Source organism: Pituophis catenifer, unplaced genomic scaffold, assembly GCF_029215685.1.
Source record: "Pituophis catenifer annectens isolate HBS135680 unplaced genomic scaffold, rPitCat1.0.hap2 SCAF_7, whole genome shotgun sequence".
Taxonomy (NCBI): Eukaryota; Metazoa; Chordata; class Lepidosauria; order Squamata; family Colubridae; genus Pituophis; species Pituophis catenifer.
Window position 1 is genome coordinate 70,779,082 of NW_027256887.1, and position 18,257 is coordinate 70,797,338.

General features: G+C 40.1%; 2 protein-coding genes across 2 annotated transcripts in view; one reads left to right on the top strand and one right to left on the bottom strand.

Moving 5' to 3' along the window:
- The window catches only part of SLC37A3 (solute carrier family 37 member 3), a 37,714-nt gene extending 35,893 nt beyond the window's left edge, over positions 1–1,821 (bottom strand). Inside the window, exon 1 of the mRNA XM_070947105.1 lies at positions 1,775–1,821. The gene's annotated coding sequence lies outside the window, so the exon portion shown is untranslated. The remainder of the gene's footprint in view (positions 1–1,774) is intronic.
- An 8,812-nt stretch (positions 1,822–10,633) lies between these two features.
- RAB19 (RAB19, member RAS oncogene family) lies at positions 10,634–14,609 on the top strand. Its single transcript, XM_070946586.1, has 3 exons — positions 10,634–10,828; positions 12,139–12,322; positions 14,344–14,609. The coding sequence occupies exons 1-3, from the start codon at positions 10,634–10,636 to the stop codon at positions 14,607–14,609; spliced, it is 645 nt and encodes a 214-aa protein (XP_070802687.1).
- The last annotated feature ends 3,648 nt before the right edge of the window (positions 14,610–18,257 follow it).

Here is an 18,257-nt window from a genome sequence, read left to right on the forward strand (position 1 = left end):
TAGAGATATTTTTGTGTCCAGTTATTGAGAGAACTATATTTTTGCAGCATATAAAGCCCACAATAATTATCTGTAAAGGTACTATGTACAACATCCCTGATCAAATTGATCAACACATTCTACTGCAATGTAGAATTCCATGGTCCAAGGACAAAAAAAAAAAAAAAAGAGAGAGAGAGAGAAAATTATCAGAATCTCTTAAACAGATCAATGTATTGCAGGTACGAAGTCTCTTAATTCCAGGAGTTCTCAGCCACAACCACATTCCCAAAGGAATTTCAAAGGACAGAAAGGTACTGTCCACTGCAGTTTGACGAGTGTATGATTTCTAAATGGATTTATTTTATGAACCCCAGTAGTAATCATTCCATTGTTTTCAATATCATATTTTCACATTACCTCCTCTTTAGGATTAGAATAAAGCTAATCTCGAGATTCTTCCAAACAAGCATTTGAAATCTTGGCTTGATATGGATTTACAATTGTGGCTTGCTGTGGGGGCAGTTTTAATTTAGCCTCAAGCACTGTTAACCCATATGTTGATAAAACTTAAACAAATGAGCTCTAAAATAATAAGGGTGGGAAACAAGTCAGTCCTAGATCATCAGCAAGTGATGAAATTAGGATTACATCCACAGGCAAGGTAAAATAAATAATAAATTGCTGGCTACAATTTTAAATTAATCCGATGCAGATCATTTGGAGAAGGCATTCTTGAACTGTGTTAAGTCAGATTGGGGAGAGATCTTATATTTATGTGTGAGTGTACGTATGTCTATAAAAAGAAAATCCCCAAAGTTTTAAACCACGCATGTATGTGTGCGCATATTCATATATAGAGAAAAAGAAAAATCCCCAAGGTTTTAAACCACGCATACACACATACACTGAACTGCATAAATTGTTTCAACTTCTACCCTCAAAACAACGCTATAATTCCCATAACACTGTCAAATTATTTACTAAGAACGTATTACTGTTATTCTTCTCTTCCTTACTAGTATCTATCTCTTCCCACTTATGACTATAACCATGTTGCTTATATCTTTCAATTTATATTGTTTTTGTTTCCTAGTACGATTTGAGAGCTTATTAGTAACCTTGACTATCACTAAGTGTTGTAATCTTTTTATTCTTGATGACTGTTATTTTATTCTCCTTATGCACACTGAGAGCATAAGGCAAATTATGCTTGTGTGACCAATCACACTTGGCCAATAAAGAATTCTATTCTATTCTATGTATACGTGTGTGCATATCCATATATAGAAAAAGACAGGCTTTAAACCACGCATGCACCCTCCACACACACTCATTTAAAAAAAGAAAGGAAGGAAGGAAGAAAGGTATGCAGCGAGCCCTTGATAAAGGTTTTGCAACGACGAGGAAGATGTCCCTAGTTCAACTGCTACGTGGCAGAAAGTTGCCGTTCAAGGCAACCGCTGTCACAGACAACAGCAGAAAGCGCAAGCCCGCGGAACCAGCGGGCGAACCGCGGAGGGAATCTCAGGCCATCCCCTGAAAAGTAACCGGGAGAGCAGCATGGGAGCTGATTTGGCATGCCAATACTGCAAACCAACCCGGTGAACACGGTCTCCAGCAGACTGCGAGACGGCCGCCCACTCGCGCTCCGATCGCCCCATCTCTCACGGGGCAGCCGCTCCTCATCCCACGCCGACCAAGCCGCCCCGCGCTCCCCCCCCCCCCCCACAACCACCGCCGCCTTAATTACCCCCCCTCCCCTCCGCGGAACCTCCACGTAAACACCGCTCACCTGTCCGCATTTCCAAGGCAACTTCCTGGAAGTCACATGACCAGCGCCTCTTCCGAGCTCGCGCTCCGCTTCTCCTTCCCTCCCTCTCTCCACCCCCCACACCCCCCACTCCGTTTCGTCTCCCTTCCTCGTGGTGCACTCTGGGAATTGCAGTCCCCTGGAATTCTCAAGGCACCTTCCCAACTAGCCCTGCCCCGGAGCCCGAAGGAAGTGGCTTACAAAACCAGGCTGGAAGGGAGCTCTCGTGGCTTTCGGTGGCGCGACCGGCTGGTTGTGGGGTGGCCATAGGACGCAGGCTCTGCCTGCTTATTCGACAGGAGGGCTACCGAGCGATAGGTTCTTGGCTTCGGAGTGAACGTGAATAATACGGATGGGGGCTGTTTTTCAGACTTGCAGTCCACTGAGTTGCATTGCAAAGTTAACGCAGGCGATGACTTGAGTGCTGGTTCCAGTTTGTGCCTTCCAGTCCCCGCAATTTTCTCGGCAAGATTTCATAAGTGGTTTGCTAAAACGCTGAGCTTGTCGCTCAGAAAGGTCGGCGGTTCGAATCCCTAGTATAGGTCTCCTACGTGAGCAGGGGGTTGGACTAGATGACCTCCAAGGTCCCTTCCAACTCTTGTTACTGTTACTATGGCTGAGAGAGAGAGGGGGATTGGCCCAAGATCACTCCAAGGCACTTTAACCTCTTCACCAAACTGGCTCTAGTTCAGGGGTCTCCAACCTTGGTAACTTTAAGCCTGGTGGACTTTAACTCCCAGAATTCCCCAGCCAGCAAAGTTAAAGTCCACCAGACTTAAAGTTACCAAGGTTGGAGACCCCTTCCCAGCTTATTGGGAAGTAATTCATATTTAAATCACGCATAGGCCGAGAGTAAACAGAAATAAATTGGGCTTTGGTTTCACTGACTTTACACCACATTATTAGCCTGGTCCTCCCAAACTAACCTCTGACACATTTGAACTGAGGTGTGGTGTCGAAAAACCCTTCAAAAGTCATTTCAATCATCGCTACACCTCCGTGTCTGCTGAAGTAGTTGCTGAAGGCAGTTCGGTAAGATACCTCTTATCAGAACTTATCACAATGCAGGTCAACCGTTTTTGCCCTGTATTGTTCTCACTGGCCAGCAGCAAGTTTTCTAGTTTGAAGCACAATTCATATTTTTTTTGTATCTGGAGGTTCTTGGATTGTGTGTGTGTGTGTGTGTGTGTGTGTGTGTGTGTAAACCATCCTCTGAAAATACTTAAGGTGTATTCTTTCTAACCCGATACATGTCCTATAGGATCTCTTTGAGTGCATACATTCCCTTGCCAAGTTCCTGCAGTTTTCTTGGCAAGGTTTTTGGAAGTGATTTGCAATTGCCGCCTTCTTCCTAGGGCTGAGAGAATAACTAAGCCAAGGTTGCCTAATGACCTTGTGCCTAAGGCTGGACTAGAACTCATGGTCTCCCTTTACTAGCCTAGTGCCTTAACTACCACACCAAACTGGCTCTCGTAAGAGCTATAATACTGTAGTCGTGTAATGAGGAAAGGCAAGCTATGGATCCCTTAGATCTTTACCAAGAAGAAAAGGAAAATAATGACTAAATAGATCATTGTTGGGAAATAGCTATCAATTCCTACCGACCACTAACTGAAATCTATTTGTATGAGAGAATTTTAATCTGTATAAGTAAAAGCGTCATACACTAGAGGGGATATCGTCATTACTTGTTCATTTCCAGAGAGTTGTGGGAGGTTCTATGTTTCTAAAAGGGGTAAAATGGCAGAAGTTTCACAGGTATACTGTAGCTTTTCCTGCCAAAGAGATGCAGTGATGGGAATAGCTTCTCCTGCCATCAGACAATTCTAATTGCCAAATTACATCTCTTATTTATTTAAAAGCTAAATCCTGGTTTTACCATGTCATCTTTTAAAGTGCTCTTTCCCCATGTATTTTCAACAGCTACAAGACAGGAAGGAAATAGATAGCAAAAGAACGCCTGTTGAACTTCTGCTTGTCAAGTCATTTAAGGGATTACAGCACCAAGGCATTACAAATGAATAGCTGTAAGCCTACATCCTTAATGCATAAAATATTGACAACAGAAAAACCCTCAAATGTGTGGAGGAAATGGAAATAAATAAACAGGTTTTGTTGCAAAGTTTGAACAATGGATTTCTTAGAGCCAATAGAACAAAATGATTGATAGTTGGCTCTTTTTAGAAACCTGAAGAACTTTATTTTTCCATAAAAGGGAAAAAAATATAGAATGGTTTACAGAAATTCAATATTTCAAGTTTTACATTTGTAACTGTATGTACTATTTGCAACTATGTGAATGCAAATACTATATACTAGTCTTACCTTCCTTGCAACCAATAGCTATCCACATATCACATATTATGGGATCCTACAGGCAGATCTGATTGTAAGAGCACAGTCCTGTTACTCTATGGTAGCAAAAACAAAATAAAACAAACAAAAAACAAAAATTACCGATTCTGGTAGCATCTTTTACAACTCATACATTTTATTTAAAGGCATAAGCTTTCGTGAATTGCAACTCACTTAATCAGTTGTTCATGCTTATGCCTTTTAATAAAATTTATTAGCTGGAAAAGATACCATACAGCTGCTGACATTTTTATTATAATTAGTAAATAAATTTAGAAACAGTTTATTTTATTTATTTATTATCAAATTTATATACCGCCCTTCTCCCAAAGGACTCAGGGTGGTGCACAGCCAAAGTAAAAAACATAAATACAAACACTAAAATACAGTTAAAAAGATATATATGCGTTTGGCCCCAAAGTTAAAAAACAGTAACAAACCCATTAAAAACATTTTAAAAAATGTGTTAAGCCAGCCCGGCTTGCTGAAAAAGAAAGGTCTTAAGGGCACGGCGGAAGGCACCGAGGTCTTGGATTCTTCGTATCTCTGGGGGCAGCTGATTCCAGAGGGCAGGTGCCCCACAGAAAAGGCCCTCCCCCTGGGAGCCACCAGTCTACATTGCTTGGCCAATGGCACCCTGAGGAGGCCCTCTCCTCAGTGGAGGAGGGAGCGCTCCTGTGGGAGCGCACAGGTCGGTGGGAGACCATTGGTAGCAGCAGGCGGTCTCGAAGATATCCAGGTCCTATGCCATGGAGCGCTTTAAAGGTGATAACCAACACCTTGAAGCGCACCCGGAAGACCACTGGAAGCCAGTGCAGCTCATGCAGGAGAGGTGTTATGTGGGAGCACCATGCGGCTCCCGTAACTACCCGCACGGCCGCATTCTGGACCAGTTGGAGCCTCCAGGTGCTCTTCAAGGGGAGCCCCATGTAGAGAGCATTTCCATAGTCCAGGCGAGAGGTGACGAGGGCATGAGTGACTGTGCACAAGGAATCCCAATCTAGGAAGGGCCGCAACTGGTGGATCAGGCAAATCTGATAAAAGTTGAACTGGATTATTTAAATAAAGGTTGGCATCAAGATTTTGCTTTTAGGATATTTGACTTGAAGTTTGTTTCTCCTTTTCCATGTAGAATTTCAAATATATATTCAAAATTATCACATAGAATGTTAAGCTTTTTTTTTTTTTAAAAAAAAGGCAGGTTTAAAGAAACTACCACAGTTAAATTAATGCAGCAGCTCTTTTGTCTTCTCTAGGCTTATTCTCTTTCAAAAGTGTGTGCTCTCCTATATCATTATGTAATACAGTTCTTTGTATATTTACTTACAAGAAACCCCATGCAATTCAGGAGGGTGCATTCATATGCAAGGACAGTTTGTAATATTTACTGCCTTGTGTCACCTGAGGATATACACATAATAAACATGCAATAATGCGACATTTCCTTTGCGGACATAGTAAAGTTTAAATGAGGAAGTTATTTTTTTTCCCCATTAAACTTCTAAATCTGGTAACGTATCTTTTATATGTGGTGTTTCTTTTTTAAAAACAAGGTTTGAGTGGATCACCAGCAGGAGACTGAAAGACGCTGAATTTATGAACTACATTTCCCATCAGGCGGTAAGAAAACTAGAAAAGGTGGGAGGAGAATAGAGAGAAAGCTGTACCTGTTCATGCAGGTAAGACAAAAGGGTGAATAAGGGGTGAATTGGCGCTTAAAGAAGCAAGGATTCTGGTGCTTTGGGATATCATATAATTTATGTTGAGTACTTAAAGTTTTACTTTGTTGTTGGTATTTGTTGGCTTTTGCGGGGGAAATTTTTTCGTGAAAACAGGTTGCTGAAAACAGGAGAGGTAGAAAAACGAAACAAGGATAGTTCGATGGTTAAGATGTTGATAATGGGAAATGGTCTGCTGTGTTTATTTTTGGCTGGCTAGAAACTGAAGTCAGTAAGTATATATATCAGGATGTGACAAACTTACAGAGGAAAGATGCCGGAAGGAAGGAAAGAAGTAAAAAACATATTCTCTCTTTCTGCCCTTAATGGTGATTTATGTTTGTGCCCTTTTAACCAGCTGCCTTTTACACATGCAGAGGTTTTACTGAAGTATGGAGTAGCAAGAAAACAATCTCTATTTTCCAAAACTTTGAAGAAAAAATTATCTGTTTGGATAGGTATTGCAGCTATGCAGTAATTGTTATTATTCAGAGGCCAGCATGCTTTGCTTTTTATTTGGTTTAATGTTCTATTTATTTCAGCGTGGGAAGAGTATCTTTTTAAAAGTTCTAGAAGCTCAAGAGCAAGCAGTTGCAGCTGAGTACATAATTGTATCTGATAATTAAATAGTTAAATTGCTTGCTGTATCGCCGTCAAAAGCTTGGGTAAGAGACAATCTACTCTTACATTCAGAGCTCAAATGATTAGAGGAAATACAGGCATTTTTGTGAAACTTTCTGTCTGATTTCCCCATTTTAACCACTTGTGGTTTCCTAATATTCTTTTAATAAGCTTCTTCTTATATCCAAGCATCTAACCACAATCAACTCAGACAGGTATAGGCAGCTTAGGACCCACAACCAACTTTGGTGTAGTATCATTGGTTTTCTTCTCAGAATGCCTTTCCAAGAATACCTCATATTCATCAATTAAAAATGATGAGTCACAGTGGTTTTTTTTTGGGGGGGGGGTTTAAATTTGATTTATATGCCGCCCTTCTCCGGAGACTCAGGGCGGCTTACAATGTGTTAAGCAATAGCCTTCATACTTTTGTATATTTATACAAAGTCAGCTTATTGCCCCCACAAACTGGGTCCTCATTTAACCTACCTTAGAAAGGATGGAAGGCTGAGTTAACCTTGAGCCTGGTGAGATTCGAACTTACAGTAATTGCAGACAGCTGGTGTTAATCACAATGCTTTTAGTCTGCTGAGCTACCAGGCCCGTTTAGGTTAAATACTTTTAATTCACAGTGTGCCAAAGTAGACCCAAGTGTCGGCTAAGAGGATAGAGACTCTGGAGCACAGAGAATGTGACAGGGAAACAACTTTACCCATTAGCTTTCTAGTCAATACGTTTTTCCTAACCAGGCCATTTTTCTATCTCATTTGGCTACCATTTTTTGAGCATTTATTTTGATGGCCTCAACTTGCCCACTGTGGCGATCAATTGAAAAGGTCTTCCAACTCAATAGAGTTGGAAGAGATCTTGGAGGTATTCTAGTCCAACCCCTTGCCCATGTCATTTGTCATTTCAGACAAATGGTTGTCTAATCTCTAGCGATGGAATACCCACAGCTTCTGGAGATAAGTGGTTCCACCAATTAATTGTCCTGTCAGGAAATTTCTCCTTAGTTCTAGATTGGTTCTATCCTTGATTAGTTTCCATCCGTTGTTTCTTGTCCTGCCTTCAGGTGCTTTGGAGACTAGGTTGACCCCTAATTCTGCAGTACTGGTGCGACATCTGACTGAAAGTGGTTTACCACTCTTCTATTACATGTTGAAATGGAGGTATCGAGAGCAACTGCCTGGAATCCTCACAATAGCGGCCCATAGTTTGTAGACAGGTTTCTTGTAATATGTTTTAAGTAGGACCACAGTATTAGTCGGTCCCAAATAGCATTGCTGGATGGTTACCAGGGTCTGGCTGTATATAAGTGTTTTTAAACAGTGTCCATAGTGCTATAGGAAACTTTTAAGGAACAGCATCTGTTCCGTTGATTCTGATATGTAGACAGGGAAAGAAAAAGGGAAGCAGTTGTGCAAAATCAGAGGTTGTTTACAGAGTTAACAAGTGAATAATATCTCAGCTTTCTAAATACCTGAGGTAAACTGGTTGCACGGTATCTCTTTGGATGCACTCTGTCACTTCGATCTTGTTCAGTCACCCTGGATCAGTCAACAGTGTTACTTTTCACCTTCTCTTTTAAGTTTTTATGATTATAATGCAGGCCAAAATCTGTTTTCTTTTAAAAAAAAAAATTACAGGAGAGCAACTGTAGTTCTGCTGCTATACCACTTTTCTCTTCTACAGAGAAACAGACGATAAAAGAATCCCTGGGATGACTTTTCTGACTGGTTAATTGTATTGACCAATAATAATAAGAACAAGAAGTAACAATAAGAGCAGCGCTAGGCCCTTTTAAACTTTTCATTGTCTTGCTATCACCCTCCAAGTAAAGTGTTTTTGAGTTAACTTTCTCAAAGAACTTTCCCCATTGCTGAGGTGAAATGGTGTTCACCTATCCTAGAACTAGTTTGTGGTGGGGTAGTGTGTTGATAAGGAGAATTCTGTGGAATATCACATGCAAAAATAAATAAATAAATCTGAGTGTTTTTTAAAAAAAAACCCTTTAAAATGAGTCCTGCTTCAGTTTCCACTATGAAAGAGAATAAGGAGCAGGGCCTCTTAAGTGATGGCACCAGTATAGTACAATATTCTCATCTAATAATTTTATTTTTCTGTTAACATGTCTGTCTTCTAAAAATATTCCCAAGCAAAGCTGATTGGTTGAGGGTGGTTTTTTTCAACTACATGTTAAGAAAAGGATTATTTCTCCTTGTCTAGCTGCATTTCTGGTGATGAATTTGAAAAATAAATACTGAAATTTTTAATTTCTCCCCAAAATTATCTTTCTTCTTCTTTCTTTCTTTCTTTCTTTCTTTCTTTCTTTCTTTCTTTCTTTCTTTCTTTCTCTCTTTCTCTCTTTTCCTTCCTCCCTCCCTCCTTCCCTCCCTTCCTTCTTTCCTTCCTCCCTCCCTTCCTGTTAGTACAAGATTTTAATATTAACGTGAGATACATTTGATAGAGAACCAATGTGATGTTAAGGCACCAGGCTTGAAACCTGTGAGTTCTAATTCTGTCTTTAGGCACAAAGCCATCTAGGTGACCTTGGTCCAGTTGCTCTCTCTCAGACCTAGGAAGGAAGGTGAACCACTTCCAAAATCTTGTCAAGATACGTACAAACTGAAGAGATTTTGGAGAGTAGTCCAGTTCAACACTGATTTGAAGACACAAGACAAAAGAAAAATTATGATGTATTTAATATATGATGGGGATGGGGAGTTTGTCCAATTGTATTATTTCATTTAGCTTAAATGGGAAACGCTGCAATCTTATTTAAAGGTTCTTATTAAAGAAAAGGTTAAAACTTGATAAGCTTTAGATTTCGCAAGCATTGGTTTCAATGCTTAGTAGGCTAAAAGGCTAAAAGATTCAGCTTCTTCAACATACCACTGCAATAGCCTGTATGGCCTCTTTCTAAAGAAGATGGATTTCAACAAAAGAGTTGAATTACCACACAATTTTGTAGCTAGGAAAGCAGCCACACTGGAAGAATGGTGGAACACTCTCTGGCAAACCTCATTTTTTGCTACAGGTGCTTCTGGGGTAGTGAATTTTTCTATTGACTTTAGGAATACCAATAAGTCCTTGGTTAATGATGATAATTATAACCAGAATTTCTGTTGTTACGTGATGCAGTCATAGAGCGTGATATCAACATAGCCTAGTGGTGAAATCCTACCGGTTTGTACCTGTTCGGGTGAACCGGTAGTGATAAAAGCTACCAGTTTGGTGAACCGGTAGTAAAAAAAAGCTACCAGTTGGTCCCAACCAGTATTTTCGACGATCAGCTGTGCCACACGATTTAAAATAGTTAAAAAGCAGGAAATCCTGCTTTCTAGTGAATCTAAATCGTGCAGGACAGCTGTTCCCCATCCTCGCTGTTCTACTTACCTTCCCAAGTTTCCTTTTTCCACGTGCAGTGCGTGTTTGGTGCATATTACGCGTGTGCACAGCGTGTGCACAGCGTGTGCACAAAGTGCATTTGTGCACGCAGTATGCATTTGGCATGCATGCATGCATGCATGCAGCACGCGCTTGGCACGTACCGCGCATGTGCAGGCAGCAAACTGGTGGCAAACCGGGGAGAATTTGACATAGCCATGCTACTTAGCAATGGCAGTTCCAGCAGTGCCTGGTTACCGTTGTTAAGTGAAGACCTCATGTGATGATGACTTCCATGTTTCTGCCAGCTTCCCCATTGAATTTGCTTGTGGGAAGCTGTCAAGGAAGGTTGCAAATAGCATTCACATGACTGAGAGAAATCTGAGCTGGTTGCTGGGCACCTGGATCAAAGTCATGTAACCACAAGGGTGTTGCAGTGACTGGAACTTCGAGGACTAGTCATAACTATCACTTGTTCATCATCCTCAAAAGTTTGAAGTGTCGTTGAACAAGGGGTTGTTAAACAAGGACCATCTCTAGTAGCTAAGAAGTCTATTTGTTTACAAAAGCACTGATGAATTTGCTAAATCAGAAGTGGAATACATCACTTGTGTGCACCACCAAATTATCAAAACTATTTAAGTGACTTGTAATTTAATTAGGTTTTTAAATGTACACTGGTTTGTATTTTTGCATTCATTCTCCCCCCCACCCTTTCCCCATTAATCTAGGGCCAAAGTTCTCAAAACTCTAGAATATCATGGCTTTCACCAATACAGAGATGGATGATGCGTTTGACTACCTGTTCAAGATCATTCTGATTGGAGACTCAAATGTGGGGAAGACGTGTGTGGTCCATCGCTTCAAGTCTGGACAATACCATACAAAGCAGCAGAACACTATTGGGGTTGACTTTACAGTGCGTTCCCTGGAAATTGATGGCAAGAAGGTGAAGGTGAGTGATATATTTCTACTGTGTCTTTTCATGATTAATAGGAGTTTTCCACCCAGCCATTAGCCTCACGCTTCTAATCTTTCCTGCACTTTCATGCCATTGTATGAATATCTCTATAGTTGCTCTTTGGGCTTTTGGTAATGAGAAAGGAAAGGAGGCAGTTTAACTGGGCAGCAGAGGAGAGGTAAAACTTGAATTCTAGCCCCTTCCTCATCCTTATTATAACCTTATAACTTCAATAACTGGGCCAAGAAAACAGTAAAGTGTACGTCCAAGCATTTCTAAAGATAGGGGAAGGGAATAAGTCCTGACTTCATCATGTCTTGGAATGGGGAAAATCCCGGAAGTTAGGAAATCACATGAGGCAGGAGATTCAGGCAAGCTTTCCAGATCCAGAGAAGGCTAGTATAAAAATAATTTTTTAAAATTTAGTTTGGCAAGCATGTACAAGATAAGAAGTATAAGTATAAACATGGACATGAACACAGGAAATGAGTACAAATAAATGGGGACAGTAGGACAGGACGGTATGCACGCTGGTGCGCTTATATACGCCCCCTTTATGGACCGCTTAGGAATGGGGTGAGATCCACGGTAGACAGTTTAAGGTTGAAGCTGTGGGGGTTTGAGGATGTAACAACGGAGTCAGGTAGAGCTTTCCAGGCATTGACCACTCTGTTGCTGAAGTTGTATTTTCTGCAGTCGAGTTTGGAACAGTTTACCTTGAGTTTGTATCTATTGTTTGCCTGTGTATTATTGGGGTTGAAACTGAAGTGGTGGTTGACAGGTAGGACGTTGTAGCAGAAAATTTTGTATACTATGCTTAGGTCAGATCGTAGGCAGCATAGTTCCAGGTTGTCCAAGCCCAAAATTTCAAGCCTGGTGGCATAAGGTATTCTATTGTGAGCAGAGGAGTGGAGGACTCTTCTCGTGAAATACCTCTGGACCTGCTCAATTGTATTAATGTCCGATATACAGTGTAGATTCCAGGCAGATGAGCTATATTCGAGAATTGGTTTGGCAAAGGTTTTGTATGCCCTATATACAAAAATATTTGGCAGCATCTTTTCTACAGCAACAGTTGGGATAATATTTGGTTATTCCCAAAGATCTGGAGTACCCAAGTCACAAAAAGCTTTGAATACAGTTATACATCACTTGCCTGAGAATAGCTGTTAGGGATTTTACAGTAAATATAGTCACACAAGACTAAGATAGAGGAGTTGTGGCTGAGCAACAATTTCTAGCATTTAGGTGTTTGGAGAGACCATTTCTGTTTCTGCCTCTATTTAATTTCCTTCCAATTTCAGATACAAGTGTGGGATACGGCAGGCCAAGAACGCTTCCGGACAATAACTCAAAGTTATTATCGCAGTGCCCATGGTGCTATTCTTGCCTACGATATAACCAAAAGATCTACATTTGAGTCTATTCCTCATTGGATTTATGAAATTGAAAAATATGGTGCAGCAAACCTGGTCTTAATGTTGATTGGTAAGTTCTGAAGTCTATCTCATCTCTGCCCCTCTTAGTTCAAAAGTTTGAGAGTTACTTTTAAAATGAAGGGGGGGAAATAGTACTTATTTTACTGAGACAGAATTAGTGGGCAAGAAATATAGAAGATCTTGTATAAATATCTAAAGAGAAAATTTATTTCCCAGTTATTGACTTCGTGTTGTAAGAGATGCAATTCTAAGTTTACCTTATTAGCACATGAATCCTCTTAGCTACGTAGTAATGAATTCTAGGTAAAATACTAAAATCAAAATGATGTATTATGTGTCAAAACATTAGAATTATAATGAGTCTCTTGTTCAATCTAGACAATCGAGAAAAAAAACAGCATCTTTTGTGGTAAAATATGAATATCATAGGGCTAGACAATTAAATGATCAATAATTATTATATGAATTGCCCTGGGGGCAGCCCTAATATTAGATAGAATGAGGTCATTTTGCTAGATGAATCGGGACAGTAAAATAAAATATTGTTAATCTGAAACCAGAAATCTTCAAGGAAGAGAATAAAACTTTCTTCAATGCATTATATACTAAACTTGTCTTGTGGCTAGATCAGGGGTGCTCAACCCCTGGTCCATGGACTGGCATGCCAGAAACTGGTCCGTGGAAACAAGCCAAATTCCATCCACAGGATGCAGGCAGCATGTGAAACCATGCCCTCTCCGGTCTGCGGAAAAGTCTCTCTCCATGGAACCGCTCTCTGGTACCCAAAAGTTTGGGGATCATTGGGCTAGATAACTAAGGGACCAAATGTTGCTGTATGAAACACACAGGGCTACCCTTCCATTTTATGGAGTAAGCAGCTGTTTGAATTGATCAGCTGAGATGGCTAATGAATTGGAGCAAATCTCTACCCTCTGTTCTTTCAACTAGCCTCTAGAGAAGTGTATTGCATTTTTAAAAATGTACAGGTCTCTGAAGTACAGGAAGTCCTAGACTTACAACTGTTCATTTAGTGATGAAAAGTGATTTATGACTGTTTTTAATAATTACAACCATTGCAGCATCCCCATGGTCACATGACTAAAATTCAGACGCTTTGCAACTCATATTTATGACAGTTACAGTGTCCTGGGATCATGTGATCACCTTTTGCATCCTTCTGACAAGCAAAGTCAATGGGGAAGCCAGATTCACATAACAATCATGTTACTAGAGCCGTGATGGCACAGTGGTTAGAATGCAGTACTGCAGGCTACTTCTGCTGACTGCCGGCTGCCAGCTGTTCGGCAGTTCAATTCTCACCAGGCTCAAGGTTGACTCAGCCTTCCATCCTTCCGAGGTGGGTAAAATGAGGACTCAGATTGTTGGGGGCAATACGCTGACTCTGTAAACCGCTTAGAGAGGGCTGTAAAAGCACTGTGCTTTTACACAGTGCTGTTGCTATTGCTATTAAGTTAACAACTGAAGTGACAACTGTGGCAGGAAAGGTAGTAAAATGGGGCAAAATTCACTTACCAAATGTCTTGTTTAGCAACAGAAATTGTGGGCTCAATTGTGGTCGTTAAGTCGAAGACTATTGTACCTGTATCGTATTGCTTTTATACGGCCACCCATTTTTGTTGGCTCTGAAGTGGTCCTCAGCATATGGCTGGCTATTGCCATGGCTGTTCAGGATGTATCCTCTTGAGAATTCAACATAGATATCTCTGGGACTGGGAACTTTAAATGACAGTATGTGTGTCATGCTACAATGATGCACACTCTGTAAATTTGCATCAGCTGCACACACAACGGCTTATCAAATGTGCATCGTTCATGCAATAATTCTACAACATGTCATCGAGGTTTGTGCCACCTATGATCCTCAGAGTAATGCTTTTACAGCTGCCAGGGCAACAGGAGAGAAAATGTGAGGAGTAGGACCAATGTGGAAGGAGGTGATGGCATAAGAATGCTTTGCTTCCTGGGTTTGCTTCATAGTCCTCCCCCCTTCCTTTTATTTGCCCCAACTATCCATTGGGAATCTAAACATGGTTTTAATCCAATTTAAAGGGAACAAATCAGACGAATCAGAGAAACGGCAAGTCCTGTTTGAAGACGCTTGCACATTGGCAGAGAAACACGGTCTTCTGGCTGTACTGGAAACCTCAGCCAAGGAGGCCCAAAATATTGATGAGGTTTTTATCTTGATGGCTAAGGAACTCATGGCTAGGAACACCTTACAACTTCATGGGGAGAATGGATCTTCACTCAACATCCATCTGGACGCTAGGCCAGTGATGGTTTCACAGACTGAGACATCCGGCTGCTCATGTTGAGCAAAGGCTACGTATCCCAAGGCTCTCTTCCATTAAAAGAATTTCCATGTATAATTCCACTGTATCATCCTGATGCCATGCCATCATTGCTGAATTTCGTTCTTTGGAAATAGGCGGTTTCTTGTTTCCAACTGATCAGCAACAAACACTAGATGAAGGACTTTTTCTGGCAGACATGAGCTGATACAGAGAAGATTGTCTGTGAATACTTCTGATAAGCCACTTTCTATCAGTCCTTGGCTGCTTTTCCCTGGTGGCTATGAAAAAAATGGTGGGTTTCTTGTACTGTATATACTATGTTTAGTACAGGGATGATAGAGTTGTTGATTGAGTCAAATTATTGTGAATAAATACTGAATCTTTTTTTTTTTTAAGAAATAGAAATCTAAGCAAGTACAAAACAAGTTCTGCAGGGTTTTTCTGCCTGTCTAAGAAATGCCTCTGTCTAATCAGTTTCCTATCTCGGATTACTATAACACTGTCTGTTTAAATTGAAGATTAACAAGGTAATCTTATTTAGTGTGTATTTTGGCGTCCTTAACTGTTTGACTTTGTGCAGCCCACAGATTACCAGGGAATGATTGTGATGGTCAAGCGATATACCTAAAAGAGTGCATGGAGAATATCCTGTAGTGAAATTAAATGTTGATTTCAGTTATGTCATTTTTTCTAGCGTGTGTAACAAGAGATGGTTTCACAAAACAAAGACTTATACAGACCAGTAGTGGGTTTCAATTTAGTTTGCTACCGGTTTGCATGCGCAGAAGCGTCCGGGCGGGTGGGCGGAGCCTCCCACCGCCACCACTACCGGTTCGCCTGATCCGGGGTGAACCGGTAGCAACCCACCACTGATACAAACCATTCCAAAAATATACTGAAACTACAAGGACTAAAGTAGTGTGTTTTTAATCAGTTACCATAAATATAGTAAACTATATAACGTACTGTAGCTTTTTTAAAATAATAGCACTTAACAGCCTTTAATATTTATCATAATTTATTGCTAGTATGTTTTCAGTAAGTCAGAAGTCAATATAGCAACATTTCAAAATTACTGGAAGGCATTTGTCAACGTTCATGTCGTAATAGCTTAGTGGTAAATTTTTTACTACTTGATTATGGGAAGGCTGATGTCACTGACCATGGTATTAATAATCAAAGAACTGAGTTCTCTTTTTTAGGTATTTGTGATTCCTTTGTCTTGCCAAGCAGAGCATTTTATTTATTTCTTTAATTAGAGAGAGTCTGTGAGTTTTCTATTTTGATTAAGTGCTTTTTGTGCTTGCCAACTTGATAAAAAAACATTGGGGGAAGAAATGAAATAATCACTAAACCGGCTCTCCAAATACCCTAGGCATTCTGGGACTTGTAGTCCCAATGCATCTGGAAGGTATGGGTTTGGGGAAGACCCGGCTCAGTACAGTGTTGATGCTTTAATCTTTGGTTTAAAGTCAAATTCCTCAGATTTACATTTTTATAATATAAGAAAATTTAGTATGTATTTATTGATGTTTTATTTCCTATTATCCATGCCCAAGAGTTTGTTGCTGAATTGCCTAGTTTTAAAGGGAAAGGTTGGTTCTCTAACTAGCACTGAATAACTATTATTGATATATATTTAAAAGCCTTTCCTTTTTACATGATTTTAAGGTAAAATGAAGATTCTAATAAATAAGGGACTTTTCCATTATTACTGAAGTAATGTATCGTTATGGAAATAAACTAGACAGAATGAAATTTAACATTTGTTTTTTAAAAACTAACATGGATCAGATACTCAAATACATGGTACTTGCGTGGATTTACGCATTATGCCAAGTGATGGTTTTTATTGCATGATTTGTTAAAATAAGACATAATTGATTGGGCTATTAAATGAGCTAAACAAAAATATAATTGGCTAGTGCAGGGATGTCAAACTCGATTTCATTGAGGCCGCATCAGGGTTGTGTTTGACCTTGAGGGGCCGGGGTGGGCGTAGCCAGCTTGACGTCAATCATGTTGGGGGCGCCTGTGGTGGCCTGAGTGCTCTGCCAGAGAAAATGGGCTCCTGACCTCTGTTTTCGGTTGCAACGGCCTTCTGCAACCCTCTGCCAGCAAAAATGGAGTTCGGGAGGGCCGCTCTATTTTTGCTGGCAGAGGCACCACGGGCCAATCTTTCACTGTTCCCAGACGTAAGCATCCCATGGGCCGGAGCCGGGCCTTGAGTTTGACACCTCTGGGCCACAATGTTTTGTATAAAACTAGCCAGTTTGGTTAGTTTATGATTGAGTATGCAGTGTGAGCTCAGCTAACTGGGTTTAATCAGCTCAATTGATGAATTAGAGCATTCTGCAAGGTCCTAATATAATAAATCAATAGTGTTTTCACATATGTGGGAACCAGGCCACCTGAATATGTAAAAAAATATGGTTATGAATTGTATCTAGGTTGAGATCCTATTCTTGGTCAGATAGGAAAGAAAACGGTTGGGAACAGCTTCCAGAGCCATTATATTAACCAAGAAAAAAAAACAAACAGCTGCTTTATGAACTCAAAAATAGGTGCTCTGTACAAAATATCTCTTCAAAGGATTTGCAGAGGTATAGTGCCTACCCTTTCTTATTTAATATATTTACTTCCCAATCATGAGAAGACAGGACATATTTAGGGTTTCCAAATATATAGGGAGTCACTCCTGTAATCTTTTCTAGAACCAAGGATGCTGCTTCCAAAATTCATTACATCTAGCTCTAAATACAAATAACACCCAATATAGGTTTAGAAAGTTTTATGTAATCTCACAGCTCAGAAATCGTTTCATAGCTCTCATCAGAGTTTTTCAACCCTGCATACCTCTATTACTATTTTATTTCAACTTCAGATAGTTCAAATAGCGATAGGGATTTTGCAAATGTTCTCTGAGTGCTTTGGTCTGATATGATGAGATAGCTGTAATCCTATCGGCTATCAGCTATTTCTATCAGACACATTACATTAACGATGCATTATTAAATCAGAGCATGGAACTACATAGAACAACATACAAGTGTGTGAGCCAGACACTTGCTTTCTTGAAATCCACGTGGCAGTATTTATTCCCAAATAGGGGTGTTACATTTCCCTCCCCCCTTCTACTACAACTACAACCACAAGCAGAGCATGTGAGTAGAGAAAGCCCTCTGGTGACTCAAGACTTGTATGGTCAAATTTACTCATTGTTGGAGTAACTTTCTATAATTCCTAGCCATAAAGCCCATTATCTTGTTAGACGTCCATATCTAAAGCCAAAATCTTTAATCCAAGGAGGTTATTCAACTCTAAAATGATGAAAGGTTGAATGAGAAAGTAATGTCTTTAATGGTTATTTATATTAACCGAAGCACGGTAAAAGGCTAAAAGAAATAAGGTTTAGAATACACTAGATATTACTGGGTCAATTCATCTTAATAGCTTACAAGGATCAGATCTTACACTGAGCACAAATTTACTGGGCACAATCATTTATTTTAATTCACTTGAGAGAACAATACTGCGTTTTCTGCCAGTTTTGTCTCTACTTAAAATAGGTGTCCCAACAGCTGCTAATTGTTTTGAACAAAATAAATGAGATCCATTAAACAAGGCATCTGATTTATTCAGAGAAAAGGCTGATGTCTCACAGTGACA